Below are 24,098 nucleotides of genomic sequence, written 5' to 3' on the forward strand. Positions count from 1 at the left end.
GCGCATGTCATTTCCTGCCCTGCTTCCGCCTTCTTTTCCCTTTCATGAAAACCTCTCGCGGCCTTCTCGAGCTCTGATTGGGCTACAAGCTGGTCGGTCACGAGTCAAGTGGTACGATTTCATCATACGCGCGAAACTTCCGAAACTTCGCGCGACAGCCGATTGGCAGACCGCGACGTCAGTTACTGTCTCTTCGTCCTTTCCTCGCCCGTCTTACTCGAACGCTAGGTCGAAGCTCCACCTCTCTCCAGGGGGCGGAGCCTCACCCAGAGGCGTTTCCTGGAAGGAGTGCCACCACCGAGCTCTTCGTAATCTGTTTCAATTTTCTTCCCACCCCCTCCCGTACCCACCATCATTCCCGCGGCAAACCCCGCCTTGCTTTGCTTGAATAGTCGGAGGACACATCATTCACTGCTAGTACCGCCTTCCGGAGTTTCCTTCAGGCTTCGTGATTGGGCAGAGCGGCAGGAGGCGTGTCCCTGGGCTTGGGCCGTGTCGGCGCAGCTCCCTCCCTTCGCCAACCCTTTGGCGGTCACCGGTGGGGTTAGGCTGTCTCGTCACCGACTTCGCTGCCCCCGCCCCGCCCACCCCTCCGGCACCACTTAGGTTCGCCTTCCCCGTCAGGCAACATGAGCGGTAAGGAAGGGACCATCGTGGCCGGGCGGGGGGCGCCGCCTTCTTTCTCCTTTTCCCGCCCCGCCCAGACCAGCCCCCCGGGCGGGGGGGAGATCCGAACGGGGGAGGGGTAACGATTCTGGGGAGGGGAAGCCAGCCACAGGAGCCGTGGTAGGGGAAGCCTTTTGGGGGAGGGGCCCCGAGAAGGGGAGCGGGGCTTGCTATGGAGGGTGGAGGAAGCGGCCATGGGAAGGGAGGGCAAGCTGCCTCAGGGAGGAGGAGGATCGGGCGGGACCAGGTGGGGGCTGGAATTTCTCCGCTGGAAAGAAGCAGCAGAGCCGGATGGATCCTCCGTCTACCTCTCTCGGGTGGTGGTGCTGCTGCTGCTGTGCGAGGTTGGGAGGGAGACGCAGGCGAGGCCGGAGAAGGAGGGAGGAGGAGAGAAAGTAGCAAGGGAAACGTTTAAAAAGCCTCTGTGTGTATGTATATGGTGCCCTCCCTTCCTATTCCGCCATCCCATCCCCCACTTCCTTGAATCCTTGGAGGGAGGGAGAGGGCTTCGGGCCATGTGCAAAGTGCCTCTCTCCCGGGTGAAAGGGGGAGGTGGGGGGAAGGGCCAAACTTGCAGTTCCGGAGAGGCCCTGCGTTGGCTTCCCAGGAAGGCCGGAGGCACTTCTGAGAAACGATAAGGCCTTGTTTGGTACCGTGCCCAAAATATGAAGAAATCCGCCTTTCGGTCGAAACTTTGCTTCTGCTCTTGGGGGGAGGGGGGGAAAGAAATAAAAAAAAATGCAAACCCGCAGGGGCAACTCCAAAGATTAGGCTAGGCCTCTTTTCTCCCTCTCTTAGATTCCGATGCAAAAGGGAGGCGTCGTCGTCGTCGTCTCCCCTTCCCCCTTCATGATTATTATTACCATTGGCGTGTGGGATGCCGGGCCACTTAAAAAGAAAAAAAAAGAGCCCTTGGTTGGGAGAGGAATTTTAAAGTCGGAAATCGTTACGTTTGGCAGGCTTTGCTTCTGTGTGTACTGGGTGCAGAACTCCGTGTCGAACCAGCTGCGAGTCAGAAGTTTGGGGAGTGACTCATGCAACTACTTCCCCCTTTTCCTCCCAGCCTTCAGAGATGCGTTTTGCACCTGCCCTTTTACCCAGAGAAGCCCCTGTCTAGGTCTTGCCCTGCTCTGCATGAAGAGTGGAACCAAAATGGAGCTGGGTTTTTTTGGGGGGGTTGTGGAGGGAAGGAATAATAGCAACTCTTCAGAGAAAACGAGTATTTTCGTGACAAGATAGGTTCTTTTTTTTTTTAGTGAGTGTAGCCGCCTTTACCTCAGAAAGACCCTTGTTAAGAGAGTCTTCCCCCCCAAAAAAAGCTGTAAACAGATCTCTGGTATTTATTTAATATGCATTGAACAGGCTTCAAATCCGGTTGGTTTTTGCATCATCGGCTTGAGGAAGTGGCAGAGGCAGTGTGGGGTGAGGGAGAAGGCTGTAAATATGACACAATACAGATATCCGCCTAGCAATTTTGATCCTGGGATGTTTTCTTTTTATGAATATTTGTGAATGTGTACTGTAGCAATTAATAGTAAAATCTGATTTGGTCATAAAAGCCTCTCTTTCTCGGTATTTTATTCTTACTTATTGTTGACAACAATTCTTCATGATCACACTGCCCCACTTTGTTTTCCTTGTTGATGAGCAGTGCATACACTTTATTCGGGATGCTAATGCAAAGTTGCTCTTTGAATTTTAATCATAGTTATTTGTTGTACTTGCATCTTTGGCCTTTATTCAAAGAGATTGGAGAATACAGTAGTATATCCTTTCTCATTATTTAAACAGTCATGTAAAATGGCTTGTTTACTGTTTATTAAAAATGTGAGCATAGGATTTTTGTAGTTACATTTGAATTGCTCAGTAGATTACACTGTCTTTATTGACACTTTATATTTCTATGTTTTCTTTACCACTTTTCCTCTTAAGGACTTTAACTATGGTTAGTTCATTAGGGTGCTAGATTACTTTAAAGGCAATTCTAAATGCAGTGTGTACGTGTGTATTCCAAAGTATATCACTTAAATGCATAATCTATAGTCATAATGCTTTACTTTCTGTTAAGTGTGCCACTTTATTTAACATCTGCTAAAGGCCTTCAATTTTAAACCTGTATTTTTAAATAAAAAATGCTGGAGATTTCTTGCTGCCCAATACCCTCAACTTATGATCCACAACTGAGCCCAAAATGTATGTTGCTAAGTAACAAATTTGTTAAGTGAGTTTTGCCACATTTGCCATGTTTCTTAAGTGAAACACTGAAGTTGTACAATCAATAACATGGCTGTTAAGTGAAACCAATTTCCCCATTGACTTTACTTGTCAAAAGGTTGCAAAGAGTGATCACATGACCCTGGGATACTGCAACTATCATAAATGTGAGTCAGTTGTCAAGCATTTGAATGTAAATTGCATGACCATGGGGATGCTGCAATGGTCATAAGTGTGAAAAATGGTCAGAAGTCACTTTTCAGTGCCACTGTATATTTGAATGGACACTGAGTGAACTGTTGTAAATCGAGGACTACTGTATGCTACATAGCATGGGATGATCTAATGCTATTTTTTTTAAATAAGCTGTGAGTCTTTTTGCTTCCTCGTGCTTTATATAATTTATTTAACTCATGTATTCTTTTTTTCTTTCTTATCCCCTAATTTCCATGCAGATCATGATATTTCACAAGACATGGTTGTTATCAAGACTGAGAAGGTGGATGAAGGCTGCAGTAATGATGGAGGAAACTGCGAGGCCCAGGTAAGTTTTAAGAAGGAGAGATGGGTTGGGGGATAAAATATCTCAATTTGCAGTAGAAAGATACCTTTGTTTTTTAATATATGTGGTGATGGAACGTTCTCTTCTTTTTCTTTGAAAAAGGTTGATTGCTCATTTTTGCAGTTTTAAAAAATCTTCAATATTTTTGCAATCCTCTATAGTTAAAGCACAGTTGAAAAAGTGATAATAATCTTACAGTCCTAGAGTTAGGGGATGAGTAAATTTAAGACAGATTAGGTTAACAGAGTAACAGAGTTGGAAGGGACCTTGGAGGTCTTCTAGTCCAACCTCCTGCTCAGGCAAGAGACTATACCATTTCAGACAAATGGTTGTCCAATCCCGTCTTAAAAACTTCCAGTGTTGAAGCATTCACAACATGTGGAGGTTAAGGGTTCATCAAAATTTTAGAAGTATTTCTGTACTTCCTCATGAAATACTGTTGGAGCGTAAAATTGTTTAATGCAAGTTCAAAGTGAATATTTTTGAGTAAAATAGTCTAACCTGAGTGATGGGATGTTTATTTTATTAGATGTTGGTTGTTAATGTCTTATGTTGGTTAGACCAGTGTGTACAGTCCCTGCTTTAGGAGATTGGTAAATCTTCTGTTAATTGCCTTCTTTCTTGTGCTCCTTCCCAATTGCTGTTGTTTTCTCCTGTCATCTGGGATGGCCAGATACTTGACTTCTCCTGTCTTGTTCTTTATTTCCTGACAGGAGTCTCAGCCTTCTCCTCTGGCCCTGCTAGCAGCCACATGCAGCAGGATTGAATCTCCCAATGAGAACTCTGATGGTTTACAGGGGCAACAGGGAGGCTCAAGTGAACTAGACCTTGCTGCTGCAACTCAAATCTCCCAAAGTGCAAATGGCTGGCAAATAATTTCCACTGCTTCTGGAACGTCTGATTCTCCCAAAGATTTGGGGAATAGCGGCAATGAAGACAACGATTCATCATCCAAAAACCGAGCTGCCACCACTGGGCAGTATGTGGTTGCTGCCACCCCAAATATGCAGAACCAACAAGTTCTGACGGGCTTATCAGGGATGTTGCCGAATATTCAGTATCAGGTGATTCCCCAGTTTCAAACTGTGGATGGGCAACAGTTGCAGTTTACCACAGCTCCCACTCAAGTGAGTGTCCAGCAAGATGCCTCTGGCCAACTGCAGATAATTCCAGGAACTAACCAACAGCTCATTACAAACAGGTCTGGCACAGGCAATATCTTGGCTGCCATGCCAAATCTTCTGCAGCAGGCTGTCCCCATTCAGGGAGTAAATACTCTCTCAGGGCAAACCCAGTATGTCACCAACGTCCCCCTGGCTTTGAACGGCAATATCACCTTATTGCCTGTCAATAGCATTGCTGCCAGTTTGGCCCCCACATCTCAGTCAGTTACTCTAAGCAATTCTAGCTCTCCGGAGAATAGCTCTCAGACAGTTTCTGTCACGTCAATCAGTTCCTCAAGTGTGGCTGCGACTCAAGCCAATACCGCCTCTTTTTTCACCAATGCTAACAACTACAGTGCCACTACCACCACCAGTAATTTGGGCATCATGAATTTTTCTACTAGCGGCAGCGTGGGAACAAACGTTCAGGTGCAGGCGCCAGGGAGGACAAACAGCACTCAGAATGCCGATGCTGTGCAAGTTGCAGTCCAGCAAGGACAACAGAAAGATATTGATCAAAACCACCACCAGCAGCAGCAGCAGCAGCAGATCCTAGTGCAGCCTCAACTTGTTCAAGGAGGACAAGGCAGCCAGACCTTTGCTCCTCAAGATGCCCTGCAGAACCTGCAGATCCAGGCCCTCCCCAACACTGGTCCGATCTTCATTCGAACGCCCACTGTAGGGCCAAATGGACAAGTCAGCTGGCAAACTATTCAACTTCAAAACCTTCAGGTCCAAAATCCGCAAGCTCAGACAATCGCTTTGGCTCCCGTGCAGGGGGTGTCCCTGGGGCAGACGGGGAGCACCAGCACAACACTCACACCGATAGCTTCGGCCTCTCTACCCAGTGGCACGGTCACTGTAAATGCCGCTCAGCTATCCTCTGTACCGGGCCTTCAGACCATCAACCTTGGGGCCCTGGGATCTGGCATCCAAGTTCATCAGCTGCAAGGGCTCCCTCTCACCATAGCCAATGCCTCTGGTAAGTAGCATGTTCTCATAGTGCATGTTGTTGGTTTCCATGTACATGATTCATTTTAAATTGTTATTGAAACAAAGTTTTCATTACTGAAGGAATAAATTGGAACATAAAGAACAAGTATACTGAAGGTTGGACATGAAGAAACAAGCCAAACTGCATTTCTAATTCTTTTTCACATAACAGTTTTTAAAACATTTTTCTTTTAAGGTTATGTGCATCTGTCAAAAGTTGAAGTGGGCTACCCTCAGAACTTTTAAAAGTATAGTGAAGAGGTGTATCTGCTGTAATACCTGCTGTATTTTTTTAAAAAAAGTCTGCCAAGAATTATCCGTTAAAACAATATATGTTTCTGTTGCTGTGCTATATTTTTTTTTACTGAGAAATAATGTTCAAGTTGGATTTAGATGGTCATTCATGCTATGAATGGCAACTGTGAAGAATTAGTCATTTAGCATAACTAGGTACAATATTGTATGTAGAAAAGCTACTGTAATAGATCCCAGAACCATTTTAAACTAGGGACTTGTGGCAGTGTGCCATTATTTTCCCACTTTGCTTACCTTGGGGTAATTCTGTGAGATTTTGCCACTTCAAAGAAAAATTTTAAACATGTTCATACATGTTTAGATTCCTATCAATATCATCTGATGGAGAGACAACATACAGTATGTTATGGCAGCTTTGTGTACTGTGTGGCCAAACCCCAATTTATGTGGAGCCTCAAAAATTATTCGGTACTGAATGCAGTAACCTGCAAAGAGAGCTAGATTGGAATCTGCTAATCTAGCTGTCAGGCACCTTTCTAGTTGGATAAAATATAGGGAAGGAATTTTAAGGCTGAAATATAACATATAACACATTCGGTTATATGGAATAAGGCCATAAGGCAGCAGCTCCTACACATTTGCATGTCATATGTGAATATCTCTGAAAAGATTTGAGTGTACGGTGGATGTGAAAAATTGAAAAAATGGGTCTTCTGCTGTAGCCTTTCTTAATTAGTAACCTTCCAAATGTATTGGAATTAACAACTTTCAGAATTCCTACCTGGCAAATCTTGTGGTGTCAAAATCATAACACCAGGGTCATCAGAGTAAAGAAGATTGAAGAACAAAGAGTAAAATATATTATGTCCATAGGGTCTTATTGTTGTATTCTCCCATATGCCAAGCAATTGGCTCTGCAAAATGTTCATTAATATGAGGTCTTTTTTTCTTCAGGTCCTTATGATTGCATAGTGTAACACAAGATGATTAAACCATTAGAAATCTTTGAATTCATAGTTTCCAAAATTCATTTGAAATGGTTTATGCATTACTGATTCCCTAATTATTCAATAATTTTATGTGGGTAGAAGAGTAAACATTTACAAGTAAAATCTTGTAATTTGAGGATCGCACACAGTGGGCAAAAAGATAAGAAAACGCAAGAAATAATTTAAATGAAGTAGGGGAATAATGCATGCACATTGAGTCAAAAGAGCCATTGATCTCAAGGCAATTTCTGGATGGACAGTTTTGGACATACTAAGTTTTTATGCTGAATTATAACTCAAGCTGATGCTAGAGAATTAAGATTAAACTTCTAATGTCTGGAAACATCTCTTAATGCTAAGGAATGACTGGCCCATGAAAGTAGTACAGAATGTGCTTTTAAATCATTGTGTGGTGTTTGCAGAAGGTCAAACTGTTGTATTTGAAAATGTTTGAAGACGGTTGGTTGAAAGACTAGGCACCCCTCCACTATGCTGCAGACTTCGCATGGATGAAGATAACAGAATAAAGTTGCCTTGCAGAACAAAATGGGGTATGGGCAGGAAGATACTTATTTAATTTATGGTATTTATTAGAGTATTTGATATTTATTAAGCAGATAGTCAAAGATTCACACAATTAAGCAAATGTAAAGTTATAGGAGATTTTCATTTTTACTGTATATATGATTTTGGATTTTTTTCATTGCAGTGTACTTTTTTTCTTTATTTGGATGAATTGCAAGGATGTGGCTACTAGTTCTGTTGCTTCTGTGAATGTAGGGATGAAGTTCAGTGTATTGACATTCATTCTTTTTCTTGCTTACTTTATAGCAGTTTCCTAAACCGACCACCCTGGATAACAATTAATTTATGAGAAAACCCATTTATATTGAGAATATGAGGTTCAGGAAACTTGCATTATATTACAGGTGTTACATTATGAGTTTCAGTTACGATTTGTGTGTGTGTGTGTGTGTGTGTGTGTGTTATGCATAAAACTATATACAGTTTTGGAATCCAGCAACTTTTATTTGTGGCGAATTCTACAAACAGAAATTGTAAAACAGAAAAAAAATATTCTCAGCCTTCTAATTTTTATAAAATTTTGTAATTAGAATTGGAAACCGGAAAGTGTTGGCTTGTAAAGTTTTCTAAAGTGTAATGTTTCCCAGTTTCCCGGTACCATCCACAAAGGCTTGGCCGAAGACCCAATATGCCTGTAGAAGTTGCCACCAAATCGTTATTTTTAATGTGAGTTACTCTTTGTAGAAAAGTCAGTTTGGCGCAATAGTCATTTGTAACATCAGTAAGAGTTTGTAGCATTAGGTTACCAACCAAGAAACCAACTGGGTCAAAAAAAGGCAGCCTGGTGATCTTGGGCCAGTCCCCCTCTCTCAGCACTAGGAAGCAGGCAATGGCAAATTATTTCAGAAAAGCCTTGCCACGAAAACCACAGCAACTAGTTCAGTCAGTTGCTAGGAGACGACACCGACTTGAAGGTGCACACAGACACACAGAGCACTCCCCATATATTCAGTAAGTTTAATCACATTAACTTTATTTCAGGAATGTTTGATCCCACCCATTTTATTATGGACCTATCAATTTTGAAGAGAGCGGTTGATGGCGTATCATTTAAGTGCCAAGTGCCATTTAAGTGCTCAGTTTGAACAGCGTGAATGTTTTATGTTTTCGGCCTAGGCCTTGCAGTTTTACTCCTTAGAGACCACTCATAATTCTATATTATGTACTAATGCTGATGGTCTGTATAGCACTCATTGCAACAAGTTTTAATTTAGCAATGGAGGGTATGCATAATTTTAAATAATTAAAACATGGGATAAACATAGTACAGCTATAAACTTATGTTTAAAATGTCTTTAACATTCAGAATAGTGTGAAGATTTACCCTTTAAAATAGCTACAAGTAATCCTCAACTTACAACAGTTCGTTAGTGACCATTTGAAGTTAAAACGGCACTGAAAAAGGGACTTAGGACCGTTTTTCAGACGACCGTTGCAGCATCCTCATAGTCATGTGAACATAATGCAAAAACTTGACAACTGGGTAACACACATTTATGACAGTTGCTGTGTCCCCAGGGTCATGTGATCACCTTTTGCGACCTGATAAGCCAATGGAGGAGCCCGATTCACTTAACAAGTGTATTACTTGCTCAATAACTGGCAATTTACTTAGCAACTGAGGCAATTCACTTAACTGTCTCACTTAGCAACGACAATTTGGGGCTCAGTTGTAGTCGTAAGTTGAGGGCTATCTGTATTTGTAAGTAGAAAGTATACTTAAGTTGCAAAGATTCCACACTGAAGATAAAGAATGTGATGCAATAGATTTGTGTCATTGTTCTCTAAAACTAGCTCTTGGCACTTAAAACCTGGTGCTGTTTTTTGAAAGAGATTTGATAAAAGATCATGAAAATATTTATCTTTGGAAAGCCTGTTTTGTTTTGTTTTTGTTCCTGCTTTGCAGTCATTTTGGAGGGCACTTAAACATTATGTTCTCTAACTGCACTTTAGAGCTTTAGAGTTGGTGGTTAAATATTGCCTGGCTTAAGTTACTGTTTCCTCCACAAAGAATAATTATAGGGTTGGTTTTTTTTGAAGAATTGTGTTTCGTGGTATGCTATTTATCGAAGTTGTTTTCGTTTTTGAAACTCTTAACGAAGCTGATGATAGACTTCCTCATTAATAATTCTGGATTAATGACTACTCTGATTTTCTTTTCACAGCACTGGTGGTTTTCAAGTTAAGGTTAAAAGCGATATGATTATATTACTTATTTGTTTGGTATTTTTTTAAAAAACCTTCATTTGGAGGTTGAAATAGTTTCTTAATGAGAAGTTAAATTCTCTATCCCCTATTAATTCCATGTTTATATTTAGTTACATTTAAAATTAAAAAAATATTGACCTAATTCTAGTAGATCAAGAATAAGAGAAAAGAACAATTAAAAGCAAAGATTTCAGAAATCTTATCACAAGGTCTGGAAACTTACTGTTTAAAATATAAAAATGGAATATAAAAGCTGTCTTTTGTATTTTTTTCAAAAATATTTTTTTCAAAGTCTTCTGTATCTTTTAGCATTTGCATTCATGCAGCCTTGAACTTTGCTTTCTATATTAAGCCTATAAGGCAATCTAAAGGCCAGGTACACACAAAAACACACACACGTGTGTGTAATATGTTATATTTTGGGTTTGTAACTTTCCACATGGACCAAATTTTAACTTTTAATGGTTCATTCAATTATTCCTTCTCTAATTCTCATTGAAGATAGCAGTAGCTTTTTTGTATTCCAAAATTTAATAAAATTAAGAAATGTTCAAGTATGTCTATAGTACTAAGTGATTTAATCATTATAACTCTCACTTCCCTAAACTCTCAAGATCTGTTATTTTCTAAGGGGAGGGTAAAAACAGGGTGGTAGCACATAATTCCAGTTACCTTGGAATAATTGGGAGTTCAGACATTTCTCTTTACCATGTAGCTGTGCTCTTCAGTTAACGTAGGAACTTGTAACCTGTAATCCTTAAATCCATTTCTCTCAGTTCCTAAAGCCAATTCTGACAGGCTTGACAAGAAAATCTACAATTAGATGTCCTACTGTACTGAGTTGGGAAACAAAACTATAGTATGTATAACTAAAATATATTAAAGACAGCTTTACACAACCCTTCTCAATGGAAACCTAGCAAAAATGGAGAATCTAGACCCTACTAATATGAAAAATCTGTTGCAGTGCCATGTTTTTATATTACCTTGCCAACTGCAACCTTCCTTCACATAAAAAAACGTGAAGTGTAACTTCAGGTGCTGAATGGGATTAATTCCTATCCAAATTCAGATATTCTTAGATAAATTTCCTTCTACTATATTATAAAACAAAACATGTACAGTATGTTTATACAACTCCAGTTCCCTTAACACGTGCCAAATATATAAAATACCCTTGTGTAAAAATGGATGGAATGGCCTTTTGCCTTATTTGGCCCACTTTTTTTTTTTTTTTTTTTTGCACAATGACTAATTAGGAACCTTTGAGGTAGTTGAACTGAAGTAGGGGACACTCTTCTAAGCTGTTACAATAAATCCTTGATTTACCTGACTAACGGTATAGGGCTATTTATTAAAGCAAAAAGTTGATTACCATTTGAAGCCAAAGTAAAGCTGGAGTTTAGGCAGGGGCCTAGGAGTGGCTGGAGACCTGTGTTCTTGACACTCCGCTCACTTAGTAATTTTCAGCCCACATATCTTACAGAGCTGTTTTTGTGGGAAGAGATAAGGGATGGTGTCCTGTATAAAGGCAGGATATTGATCTAATTAAGTAGATAATAAATGTTTAGTTATAGTTATATATACTAGTTATATACTCTAAAGAAGCATTTTGTCGATTCTAAAACTCCTGCATTGAATGACCTCTGGTTCTAATATTTTGAGAAAGAAAGTGTTCTTCCTGTCTACCTCTTCCATGGTAGTCATGATTTTTATACACATAATAACGTACTACTATAGTTACCTTTTTTCCTAAGCTAAAGAATCCCACAATTTACTAGTATTTTTTTTTCTAATGGAAGGCATTTATACTTTCCTATACTTTATCTTGTATCCTTACTAAGTTATGGTACAGGCCCCAATCAGCATTTGTGTGAAGTTAAGTTTTTTTGTCCCAATTTATATCAGTTTCCAGTTACTTAACTTGAATTTCATTTTCAGTTTGGCTGCTCATTCTCTTAGTTTTAAAAGCTTAAGGTTTTAAAGAGCTGCCATGTGCTTGATACACCATGATTTAATGATACAGCTAGAAGATTTTTTTACATAGATTGGTATTTTCTTGCCTTTTGTCCTTTTTAATTGTTAGGAAAGAGACATTGGTAAGACAAAGAGATATGCACAAGACTTTGTTGCAATGTTGCATAAATTAATTATGAGTAAATATAGAGATTAAAAGCATAGTACTAGATAATTTTATATTAAATTAGGTTACTTGTGATTCATAGCACTTAAAGTTTATGATTGATGCTTTAAACTGAGTTTGACTGAATCCCATTTTGTAGATTCTCAGTCGAGTATAAATCTTATTTTGGCTTTCCCTTTGAATTGGAGTTCAACCTGCTTAACTGTTTAAACTTGTTTGGTTTGTACTATAACAAATGAAAAGAGGGGCAATTTCAACAGAAGACAAACCTGAACTGAATGAATAAACAAATACAAATGGTTAGTAATAAAAACTTGTTTGGTGTTTTGTGACCAGTTTGTTCATAAGCAAAATCATTCACTGAGCAATGAGCAAAGGTCCTGGCTAACTACAGGTCTTGGAAATGTATAATTGGTATTTTATCAGCAGAAGCATTTACAATATGGGTAGGGAGACCATAAATGTTCTGTACTTGCTTCCTACCATTGACTTATGTCTAAATAACTTACTAAAAAAAAGTATTTTGCTCAGTGAAATAAATGTTGAAACTTGTAACTTCTGCATACCTGTGTCTCGCAATGCAAAGGAGTTATGACTCCCCTTCATGATTCTTTCTAGCACTGCAATTTGTAGAAATTCAGTTGGAGAGTTTTGTTTGAAAAAATTTAACCTGAAAATATAGGGATGTTTGTTGAAGGGCAGACATTGTAATTTTCAATTTTCTTCTTTTACTTTTAGGTGAGCTGCTGCGTTCCTCCCCCTCCCTCTCCCCCCCCCCCCCAAATGCACAAGATGCTTGATAGTGTAAAGTGCTTTTAAAAAGAATTAAGGGTATTTGTGTATGGAGCTAGTCTAAGCCCCTAGACGACTTTGTTCTTTCAATTCTTTGTACAAATATATTCAGTATTGAAGTTCAGCAGAAGTTGTCTCATTAAGCTCCTAGCAAAAACACTTAGCCAAAACCACACTGTTTTTGCATATTTAATGTTGATATTTTGGATGTTTGCTTCCTTTAAGTTTGGTTTTGAAAGCTAAAGTGGCATTTGAATGAGTACCTTGGGTGCAATTAAGCATTTCTCTAATAGAGGCAATTATGTCCCCTAATAATGTTGCTAGTCCAGATTTTCTGGAGAAGAAGAGTGTGAGAAAAAGCTGCAAGCCATCACTTTGGCTAAAAGAAAAGAAAACAAGTAATGTTGTTGTTGTGTGAGGTTTGTTTTTTTGCCTGCATTTGTATCTATCACAGTTTTTTTCTTGAACTGTATGTCCTCAGGTTCTGTTGGACTAGAATTCCTATAGCTCCCTAGTCATACTGGTTTAGAATGATTTGAGCTGTAGATCAACACATCAAGAGAAGGAGTTAGAAAATGCTGATCCTTGTGTTTCCTTGTTGATATACACCAGTGGTGGTATTCTACCAGTTCAGCCCAGTTCTGCCAAGCCAGTAGCAACAATGAGCAGTGGAGACCGAACTGTCGCTCTGCTGTTGGGTCCACCTGCCCGGGCTCCCATACTCACCTTTATCCTCTGAATTTGAAGTGCAGCTGCTTTGCGGGGCACAGAAGACTGCCGTGCGGCAGCTGCTGAAGCAACTGGGATCATGCAGGCTTGCAGGAGGCAAGTTAGAACGCCTCTACGCCTGCTCAAATGCCTCTACGCCTGCGCAAAGTGCGCATTTGGCACACACACACACACAGTGTGCATGCGTGCAAAGCACGCCCACCAAGCCACACCCACTGAACCGGTAATAAAAATCCGACTACTGATATACACACTGAACTAAACATGAAACTATTGTGCCCCACCATAATTACCCTTTTACTGATATTTACACCAGGTTCTATGTGGTAAAAATTGTTTGTTCGAGTCAGAAGCATCACAATTAAAATAAGGCATACTATACAACATAACATTTAAAATATAAAATACAAGAGTAAAATATGTACACATTAACAAATATTGCCTACAACATCAATTGTGTTCCATCAAGTGTACACTGATCAGGACACAAACAGCACGTATATTGTTGTTGTTTGCATGTCATCACAATTGGAAAGGGCAAAAGACACCAGATAACCCCATTTGTTCAGGGTGTCTCTGGATCTTGGATCTGTGCAGAGTCTATTCAGCTATTTCCATACTTCCCAGCTTTCATCAGACCCAGGTGCCAGCTTTGCCACTGGTTTCATCCAGTGTTGGTTCTTTGTTACTTTCCATAGGGTCACTCTGCTTTCAAAGTCTTCCATTGACCTAAGGAAGTTTTTCCTGGATTTTAATCTCTGATGAACTGGTTGTAGGCCATAGAGAGGAGGTTGCCTAGACATACCGGATTTAAACCTCTCTCTGTGTAGACTGCTTCTTCTCTGTGAACAGCAGGTAGGGCAATGCCATTAGGTGGTAGATCTTATCCAGTAGGGTAGATTTAAGGCATCAAGTAATAATTCTGGTAGCTTCATTCAGAGCAGTTATCTCCTTTCCCAGCATGTGCTGATTTACACCAGACTGGGCAGGCGCATTCTGCTGAATATCAAAGAGCCAGAGCTATTGTCCTAGCTTAGTTTGGCACCCCAAGTAGAGCTCATTAATTTCCTGAGGATATTATTTTGCTGCTTATACATTAGGGCCAGAGGTGGGTTTCTACCAGTTCTGTCCACCTCTGTAGAACCGGTAGCTCTGAAGAGCAGCAGACATAGAACCGGTTCTATGTCTGCTGATGTTTTTGCTCACCCGCCCATCCAGGCTCTTACCTGATCTTTATTTCCTGCTTTTTCAACTTCAGCTGCCAAACGAGGCACAGCTGCTGTTAAAAAAAAACAGGAAAAGAGAGCTGTTTCAAAGGCTGCTTCTCTGAACGCAGACTGCTGATGACGATTTACAGACACGCAGCTCCCAGCGTGCAGGGAAGCTCGTAAATCCCAAACCGGTAGTTAACCCTGTCATATCCTACCCCTGATTAGGGCCCTGTCTAGAGTGACTCCTAAATACTTAGGGCTGTAGCAATGCTCCTGTAACATCCCTTTCCATATAATATGCAGCTTCCTAGCAGCCTGTTCATTGCGAAGATGAAAAGCACATACCTGAGTTTTTGTTGGATTTGGTTTAACTGGTTATCACAATAGTATCGATCCAGCTTTGTTGTTCAACCTCAAGTGTTTCTCCCTATACAGCCACTGCTCAATCATCAGCATACATATAGTTGTTAATACTTTTTCAGGGAGCGGCTGATCCTTGGCGTAAATCAGCAGTCACCAGCTTTTTCAGCTTGGCAACCCGGGGAGGGGGAAGGGAATGATGTTGTGCAGGCAGTGAGACCATGTGGGAGCAGAGCTTTGCATGTGAGCACAAGCACACACCTCACGCAAGGGCCTGCCACTTGCAAAGGGCAGCTGTGCAGGTGCACTCGCCCAACACTTTCCACTGCCTGGTTCCGAACTGGCCACGGCCTGGTATTGGGCTGTGGGTTAGGGACCTCTGGTGTAAATATTAAAAAGAGTTTGAGCCAGTTATATGATCCTGTGGCAAGCCGCTCCTTTGATTCCTGCATCTACTGTGCCTTCCCTGGAACTCCACAAAAACATATAGTTCTAAAGCAGATTCCTGGTGATATTTGTAAGTTTTAAATCTTCAGTCATAAACTTTCGGCTTCCATCTTCTAAGATTGATGGTATCCCGCGGCCGTGAGGTCTATGAATACAGTTCCTGTTACCTTGCCCTTTTGGAAATTATCTTCGATATACTGGGTTTAAATTCAGATCTGTGCGATGCAACTTTTTTCAGGGCAAAATTCAGCCTGTTGCGGTATGAGAAGAGTCGGTTCTACAGCAAAGTGATTTTGTATCATTCTTTCAAAAATGTAGGTATGGCACAAGAAACAAATTGGATGGTAGTTCTTAGGATTATTGGCATCTTTACCTGGTTTTAAAACTGCTACATTAGGCAGTTTTAGCCTTTCGCCAGACACTAGGAATCTTCTACACTGTTCCAAGCATTCATTAAATATTTCTAGTAGCCACTATCTTGCTTTCAGTCCAGATTGCTTTTATCTGTTCAAGAAGGATGTCGTCCAAACCAGCAGCTTTCTGTGGCCTACTCTTCCTTATAGCCTCTCTGGGTTCTTCCATAATAACGGAGGATGATAAGTTAATCGTTTCATCCTCCCCATTTCTGTTGATCTTAATCTTGCGTTTTGGTGACTTTTGATGTGGGTTCTTAAGAAGCTGGCTGGCTTTTACCATCTTCAGCGGTAAAAATGAAAGGCTGTCCTGAGAGGATAGCCTATATCTGTGATGGCAAACCTATGGCGCATGAGCTGTTACCCCAGCTCAGTATCACTGCACATGCATGCACGCCTCCTGCCAGCCAGCAGAGGGAGCGTGGAGGGGTCCCGTGTGCATGCGCAGGGGGGCACAGGGTGCAGGCGTGCATGCACATGCCTAGGCACGTGCGCACTTTTGACATGCGACAACAAGGTTAGCCATCATTGGCCTATATCTTGGTTCCCCACAGTGGCACCACAGCACAGTGTGCGTGATTCTTGGCACTCACCAAGCTCTCTGTTTGTTCAAATGTTTTTGAATGATTTTTAAACACAAAACATATTACTGGAAAGCAAGTAAAGCCTCAGCCTCGCACATAATCTGTATCTCCAGCAATTCATCTGTATCATACCTAAACCTAAACAATGTTATTCTTTAAAAGTGATTTGTATCTAAAAACTACATTTATTTGTGATTGGAAACCCCTCATGGGGAAACCCCTTTTTTGCTGGAAAGAAAAAAAACCTTCCGATTTATGTGTTTGATGATTAGAAAGGACTATGGAGAGAAGAAAATTATGTTGTAACCTCAAGGTAAAATATAAGTACAGCTGTTGTTAAGAAATCCAGAAACCTTGCCTTTTTTTTTTTCCTTTGCCATTTTTTCACCTCTTATTTTTCTCTTTCTCTTTTAAAATTTATATTGTCATTATAAAAAATAGCTTTAGTAAATGTGTGTGTGTGCGCGCGCGCACACGCTCATATCTCTGTCCCAGTACTGACGTTGCCTGTGGTATATGATGTTTTGTGGTCGACCATATCCATTCTTAGCCGTTTTTTAAACCTGAAATGAAGTACTCCCAACAGGAGGAGTGTACGGCTAAAATAGATTTGTCATATCCATTCTGGCACCCATTTTTCCGGGTGCCTCTTGCAAAGGTTGTTTAGCTTTTGAAAAATGCCTAGTGGCCCAGATGTACCCATTGTTTGGGATTCTTGTCTTGTAAGCATGGTTTATGAACGGGGATGGCTTGGAGTTACTTAAGTTACTTAAGCAGTTGTTACTTAACTTACGGGTGCAAATGGCATCAATAACAGAGCTGTGCAACATTTCAGAGTTGAAGGCAGAAAGGGACTTTGGAGCTCCTGGAGCCAAACCATTTCCCACACTGTGCAACTGAGGTGGAGGGCGAGCCCCTAATCCTGGGGAAAAGGCTTTGTTGATTTAAGATGTTGCAGACATGCTGCATTTCTACCAGAGTGCTCCAATTCAGCTTTTTTACTTTCAAATCTACACTGCTGCACATCCTAGTTGATACTTTAGGGTTATGAATGGTTCCCCCCCATTAATCAATTTACTTAAAAAAGGATTGCACAGAAACAGTTATTTCAAAAAATTGAGGACAGAGTTTTTTCCCCGAACGTGTTCAATATTAAAAGTCTTAGCATAAGATTGGATGTTTACTCCCAGCTTGTTAAATATTTTTTGGGGGGGCGGGTGTGTGTGTGTGTTTCCATGCTTTGGAAACGATTTGGAAGCTTCAGCCTAGTCCTCTTCTCCATTCATTAAAAGACTTCTTTTTCCCTATACAGGCCTGGGGAAAGGGTAGCTTTAAGAGTTTTCAATCAATATCTGCTATTTTAAAGATTTGATTAATTAAAGTAGGGGTTTTTTTTTCAGGCTTGCACAGAAATGTAACCAAAGGTGTAAACCTTTGATGAATAGCAGAGGTCTTCTGAATCATGCATGGTCCTACTAAATACTAGCACTTAACAAAATCAATTTTTTGTATTGATTTAGCCGTTTTTTAAACTTGAAGTGAAGTACTCCCAGCAGGAGAAGTGTATGACTAAAATAGATCTGTCATTCAGCTTATTGATGAATGTTGATTAAGAATTCTCAGCCAGAACTGCCCTATGTTATCATACTGCTTTGATTGGCATATATCAAAATTCCTTGTTTTCATCCTCAATGTACAAAAGAGCTGAGAAAGAAATAAAGTACCTACTTAATTAAATGTTGGGTTATCCAGCCTCAGTCACTTTTTCTGGGTGTTTTTTAGCATGATCTTCCTCACTTGAACTACAATTTTCATTCTGTTCTACAAGAGTGCTTTCGTGTTGTTTTATGCCAATGCATTTTAATCCAGCTGCAGATAACCAGATAGTCTGACCTCACTAGCACATGAATGGCTCCAAACATCTCTCAGTGATATAGCAGTGTGGCAATTAGGAGAAATGATAAACCATACATTCATTAGCAACCATTCAAAGTTAGAACAGCACCTGGAAAAAAGTAGCTTTACAGATGGCCCTCATACTTACGACTGTCACAACATCCCTATGGTATCATAATCAAAATTCAGGTGCCTGGCAATTGACATGTATTTATGACTGTTGCAGTACCTTTTGATCATGTGGTCACCATTTGCAAACTTCCCAGCCAGTTTCTGACAAAGTCAATCGGGGAAACCAGATTCATTTAATGGCCATGAACAACTTCGGTGATTCTTTTAATTGTGGCACAAAAACCCAAAATCAGGCGTGTCTTACTTAATCTTGTTAAACACAATTTGTAACACAGTTGCAGTTTATAAACCGTTAAAAAAAAGCAGGAAGCAACTAAAGGTAGTCTTTGCATACAGTAGAAGTTCTGGTCTCAGTTGTGGTTTTATGTCAAAGAGTACCTTTAGTTGCTTCCTGCTTTTTATAACGGTTTATAAAATGTGCAAAATTAGGTCTGTCAGGGCTTTGTAGTGATCAGACAGGTAGATTTTATCTGACCTAGTTGTTACCAATGCTGTTATTATACAGGCTGTCATCATGCTTGAATATTGGCTTCAAATGGGGTGCAACTTATCCTTGCTTCAGTAGTTATAAAGAAAAAAAAACCTTATAAGCAGGAAGTGTCACTGACTCTTAAGAGGAAAATGGTAACTGAGTTACTGCTGTATATTGTCTTTGTAAAAAAGTCTAATTGAAATGCCCAAGAAATGATGTAGATGAGTCCTGAATGCTCAGACGAATTGGTTTGAAATAACCATGATTGATGAATGCACTGAAGTTAGCTCAGGGCTGAGCAGCTTCTAGTAAGAATAAATTCTGCCATGGTTAGGCTCTTTGGTTTAAGTTGATGATCCAGATTCTCAATCTGACAACAGTGAAATAATTTATTGCTAAGAAGTACAGATGTTAAAAAAGGGAAAATAACATAATGTTTTGTCAAAGAAACTTGTATGACATGTTTTAATAATGGCAAATAAGAGGTTAAATATTCTTTAGTTTCATTTGTGTGAACTTCATACTCCAAACAAGATACGTTGTGCTTTACATAGATATCACAGTTCATACTTTATTTGTTGTTTATTTCTTGCCCCTGTTTTTTGGTAAGCGTGCAGCAGTCAAGTCATATCCTGCAGTAAGAAAGATTATGTGTCTCCCAGTATAATGTGGGGGTGTTGACCTAGAAACCAGAAAACAGAGTTTTAATTCCACTTTAGGCATGAAAGCTGGCTGGGTGAACTTGTCCAGTCACTCTCTCAGCCCAAACCACCTCACAGGATGTTATCCAGGGGAAAAATAGGAAGAGGAAGGAGTACTAGGTATGCTTGCCACCTTGAATTGTTTATGAAAAATGTGGGTTAAAAATCTTTTTAAAAATAGAAATGCAACTTAATAATAAAAGGAACCCTAAAATTCCAGCTACCATAGTTTTTTTTTAATGCTGGTATTAGCAATATAGGTTACTTCTTAGTAACATCTCAACTTTATCTGCAAGGAAATTAAGGTAAACAGGTTTTTTAAGATAAACTTGCCGTAAAGAAACAACACAAGATCTGTACCTGAGCTATATATCATAATACAGAACTTGAAAACTAAACCTAGTCTTTCACATAGGTAAAATGCTCAGTAACTAAATCAAAAGATTGCATTCCTGTACCAAGTCAACCATATTTGTGTTTGAAAACAAAGATGTCTCAGTGGCAGAATAGCTACTGCCACTCCTTGCAAAGAAAAATTGATAGCATTTATGTATTTAAACAAACAACCGAACAGATGGGAATTTGAGCTAAGCCATTTGAGGGCTGCTTCAAGATCTGCTTGTGTCTTGTATGATGAACATGAATCTGCATGACTAGTTTTGCACTTTCATGCCATGTTCATCCTAACGGGTCAAGGTTGCATCCCTCTCCCTGCTGACTAGTAGAATTTGTCAAAATCAGACTATATAATTGTTGTCTATTTCCCTTTTCCATAACCTGCAATGAATGCTGCAAGTGAGCAGTGCTATTAAACTGAACAAAGCATGCAAGTGACATACCCTAGAATCGATTTGCTTACTTAATGGTTTTAGCCAAAGACCTTACTCCTTTTATAACGACAATTCCTATATTTATTATTAGAATTCATACATTTGCCTTCTCTGAGCTCCTTAGAGAATAGCACAAATATTAAAATATCTGCAAGCATTATCCAAGATAGCCCAAGGTCTTGGCACCAGAGAATTATACTAGCTGGTCTGAATATCAAACTGAGGTTCTGAGTGCAAGGCAAAGGCCAAGAGTGAGAGGAACTTGGGTCCAGAATTAGAGATTTATAAGGGACCCAGGCTGTTCTTATATAACCCAAGGTGCTGGCCTAGCAGGTGTGCTGTTTACCTTTGCTCCAGTGGTATATTCTTGGGCTAGGTGCCCTGCCAGAATCTATCCTCTCATTATCTGAATCAGGTCCCACCTGCTCAAGCTTATTACCTTCCAAAACTGTCTGAAGCATTTGTTTTACCTTCTGGTTAATGCTGTGCCTCTTTAGCCTGGTGCGTCAAATTTTTCAACTTTCAATTTGCAAACATTAGGGGGGTGCTCAAAAGTTGCAACATGCCTTGGGGGATTGTAGAGCTATTTCGGTTATGTTAATATAATATAATAGTATAGAATGCTGCACTTCCCATTTGAAGTAATATAATCCAGTCCATCATCTTATTTCCATTTTACTCTGCTATTTGGGAAAAGAAATGAAATTCGTTTGGAGACTGATATCTCCATCCCATGGGAAGGCAATTAAAATTGCATGATGTCACTGTGTGAACTAGACTACTCCTTTTGGTTATGTTTGGCTTCTCGGAATGGTTGGCTTGTTCAGAACCAAGATTAAGCATTTTGGATGTGTAGGACTTCAGTAATATTGCCCATAATTGTATCTTTAGTTTGAGTTTACATTTGGTCTCTTTTGTCTCAACTAAAATTGAGCGGCCAGAAAGGTGAAACTTCAGTATCTGTGAAGATATTAAATCTGTAAATATGACAGCTGCTAGGATTTTGTTCCTATTATTTGGTCAAAAATCAATAGCACTTGGGCACAAAAATCACGAAACTTATCATTTCTATGAATCTAGCACAAAAAGATCAGTTTGTCTTGCTCCTTATAAGTTTCGCTTAAAACTGAAGCTTTCTCTGGAGAACTGAGTCACTAGAATAAAAGTTGAAATTTTATATACTTTACAATTCATGTTTGAATTTATATAGTTGTAAGTGCTTGTTTAGCATCAGGAGTTCCTTATTTAAATTGTTGATGCAAAGTTCATAGTTGTTATCAAGGAGGCAAAGTTTATTTAGCAAAGCTATAATGAAGCAAAAATTATTTCTTTACAATAGGATAAGCTTTTGATTTATCTAAATTCTCCTTTAGGAAGAGATGGGGAGTGCAGGTATTGTATGTTCCCTCTCTCCTTGAGGCAAACAGTTGACTGTAAAGCTTTTAAAGACTTTATTTCCAATGTTGTGATTTGGAGTTTTCCTGTTATACTAAATGCTGGTTTAGTATGGCAACAGAAAGCATCAATTGGATGTAAAGTCATCAATTTAAACCACACCTTGGCCATCTTTTTTGCAATTGGCATCATCATAGGTTAGCCTTTCCTTTATATCCCATAAATTACATGAGATACTGTCAACAGTATAAGAAGCTTTTTGTGGGGTCAAGCCTTACAATGAATACAATTTTTAGTTCCTTGTCACTGACATATTTTGTGAATTCCTCACCTATTAAAGAATATTCTGTGTTTATCTTGTATTTTGAGCACTGGCACGCATAGAAGGTGTGTGCAATCTTCATGGCAGCATTGGCTTTAAGGACAATTTTTTCTTTTACATAGAAACCACATTGCCTGAGCTATGAAGCACTCTTGAAGACGGTTCATAACCCTTGGCTCAATTGAAATGTACTTGGCATAGGCTAATTTCCTCAAAAAACAGATTGCTTGGCCTGCTGAGTTTTACATCTGTAACAGTATGTGCCAGGTTTTCCCCCATGCAAGAAAATAATCAAGCAATGAAACTTGTAGGAGAATAAACTAATTTGGGAAGGTGAAGTGGGAGTTATAGAAAAAGCAATTAGATGACAGCCTGAGCCTAGGCCAATAAAATGGGAAGAAAAATTGACAGGCTTCAGAGCTTGCCGTTCTTCCTGGGCTCCCCTCCCTTTAAGAAGTCCATTCTATCTTGCAGTGGACCACTCATAAGCACTGAGCTATAATTTCCATAGTTTTTGAAATTGGCTATTAGCTTTCAGGAAGGAAGAAGAGAGAACGTGGTGCAGAAGTTAACAGATGATTTCTCAAGTTTATATCCTTTCTGAAATCACCGTAATAAGCCAGCTAACAGGCTTCAAAAAAAAATCCCTCTGGACCTCTTTCTTAGGAGAAGTATTGCTGCATTATTCCCCGTCCTCCCTTTATCATTGGGTTAGTTCACATCTGCTTTGCAGATTAGCTTTCTTGGTTTTTGCTGCTATCATTTCCAGCTTAAAAATGGTTTTTGTTAAGCCTAGCATTTTCCAAGTTCCAAAATAAACTCCAACAATATGACACGCATACATACATGCATATATAACAGAAAAAGGCTTCAGAAACTCACAGCAAGAATCAAACGTTTGACATTTTGTAAATGTTGAAATACATTTCAGATTATTACTAATGGATATCTTTGTCTATTGCAATGTCTGCATGCAGACTTTGTAAAAGACAAAGATATTGGCTGGCTTCTGTCATCCAAAGTGCATAGTTGCCTCTGCATGGCACCACTGTGGCCATGTTTCAAAAGTGGAAAGGAATTGGGTCATTTGGGGGGAGAATTCTGAGATTTTAAGAGCAGATTACTATATCCAAGTATTAAGCCACTAATTTTACCCCTAAAAACTCCAAAATACTAAAAACAACCCAAATGTCTACTTCCCCTGAAAGCCAAAGAAGAAATTCTATTCCTTGGTTATACCCCAGTAGCTCTGTACAACTATTGGGATTGTAGAAACCCCCATCATATCTAGTTGTGAGAAGTTTTGGAATATTAATTCCAATTCATAATGTCATTCAAATCTGAGGAAGTGTGGTTAATTCTATATGCTGTTTGCTTTCAAGTTCAGTTTGTAAGTTGCATTCCAGTGAGTCACATAAATTAGATCTATCTGGTAAGGAGACTGCAGATGAGTTACTTATTGGAGCAGACTGTCTTTTTGCATTATAATCTCCCATGTTCAATGGTTTGAGTGAACTCTGTGCTTCAGACTGCATACGCTATCTCTTTCTCCTTTTCCCCATTCTTAAAAATCCTGAATTGTAGTATTGTTAAAATGTAGCTAAAACAAATTGATAGCTTCTCTATATGCGCTTTTGTAAAATGTCAGGTATGGATTAAAAATGGGTTAAAAGTGAGTTAAAAATACAATTAAAAAAAACTTGTTTACTTTTGGAAGAATTCTTTACAGCTGTTGCTTCCTGTCTACCATCTTCCCTCCAAAATCTGGTTATAAAAGTGTGGTTAATTTAAAAGTTGATTAGTTTGTGAATAAGCCAGTTTCAAAGCATGATTTAAGAAGTTTGTATCTGTAAACTTCAAACTGTCCAGATTCACTTGGACAATAAGATGGGTGGTTCTAAATTTAATAAATAAGTTTCTTGTTTCAAAAGACTTTGACTTATTTCCCTTTCTTACATTTTAAGACTTCTTTTCTTTTTGGTTTGAAATATTTTACTTTCTATCCAAGTAGCTTCTCCAGTATTTAGACTGAGTTT

General features: G+C 39.6%; 1 protein-coding gene and 1 long non-coding RNA gene across 6 annotated transcripts in view; one reads left to right on the top strand and one right to left on the bottom strand.

The window, feature by feature from the left end:
- Positions 1–446: 446 nt before the first annotated feature.
- The window catches only part of SP1 (Sp1 transcription factor), a 34,280-nt gene continuing 10,628 nt past the window's right edge, over positions 447–24,098 (top strand). For 2 of the 5 annotated variants that reach the window (XM_087925334.1, XM_087925336.1), the window contains exons 1-3: positions 834–1,092; positions 3,336–3,424; positions 4,156–5,587. In XM_087925334.1, the coding sequence (XP_087781460.1) occupies positions 861–1,092; positions 3,336–3,424; positions 4,156–5,587 (1,753 nt within the window). In that variant the 5' untranslated portion in view covers positions 834–860. Of the gene's footprint in view, positions 637–739; positions 787–833; positions 1,093–3,335; positions 3,425–4,155; positions 5,588–24,098 lie in introns of those variants that run through there. The other 3 variants (XM_026714832.2, XM_087925337.1, XM_087925335.1) reach the window with 3 other exon arrangements.
- Positions 19,272–24,098, bottom strand: part of LOC148127091 (uncharacterized) — a 68,239-nt gene continuing 63,412 nt past the window's right edge. Inside the window, exon 4 of the long non-coding RNA XR_015741920.1 lies at positions 19,272–19,496. This is a non-coding gene — a long non-coding RNA (uncharacterized LOC148127091). The remainder of the gene's footprint in view (positions 19,497–24,098) is intronic.

This window comes from Pseudonaja textilis, chromosome 2 (genome assembly GCF_049901715.1).
Source record: "Pseudonaja textilis isolate UNSWEBS1 chromosome 2, rPseTex1.2, whole genome shotgun sequence".
Lineage (NCBI taxonomy): Eukaryota > Metazoa > Chordata > Lepidosauria > Squamata > Elapidae > Pseudonaja > Pseudonaja textilis.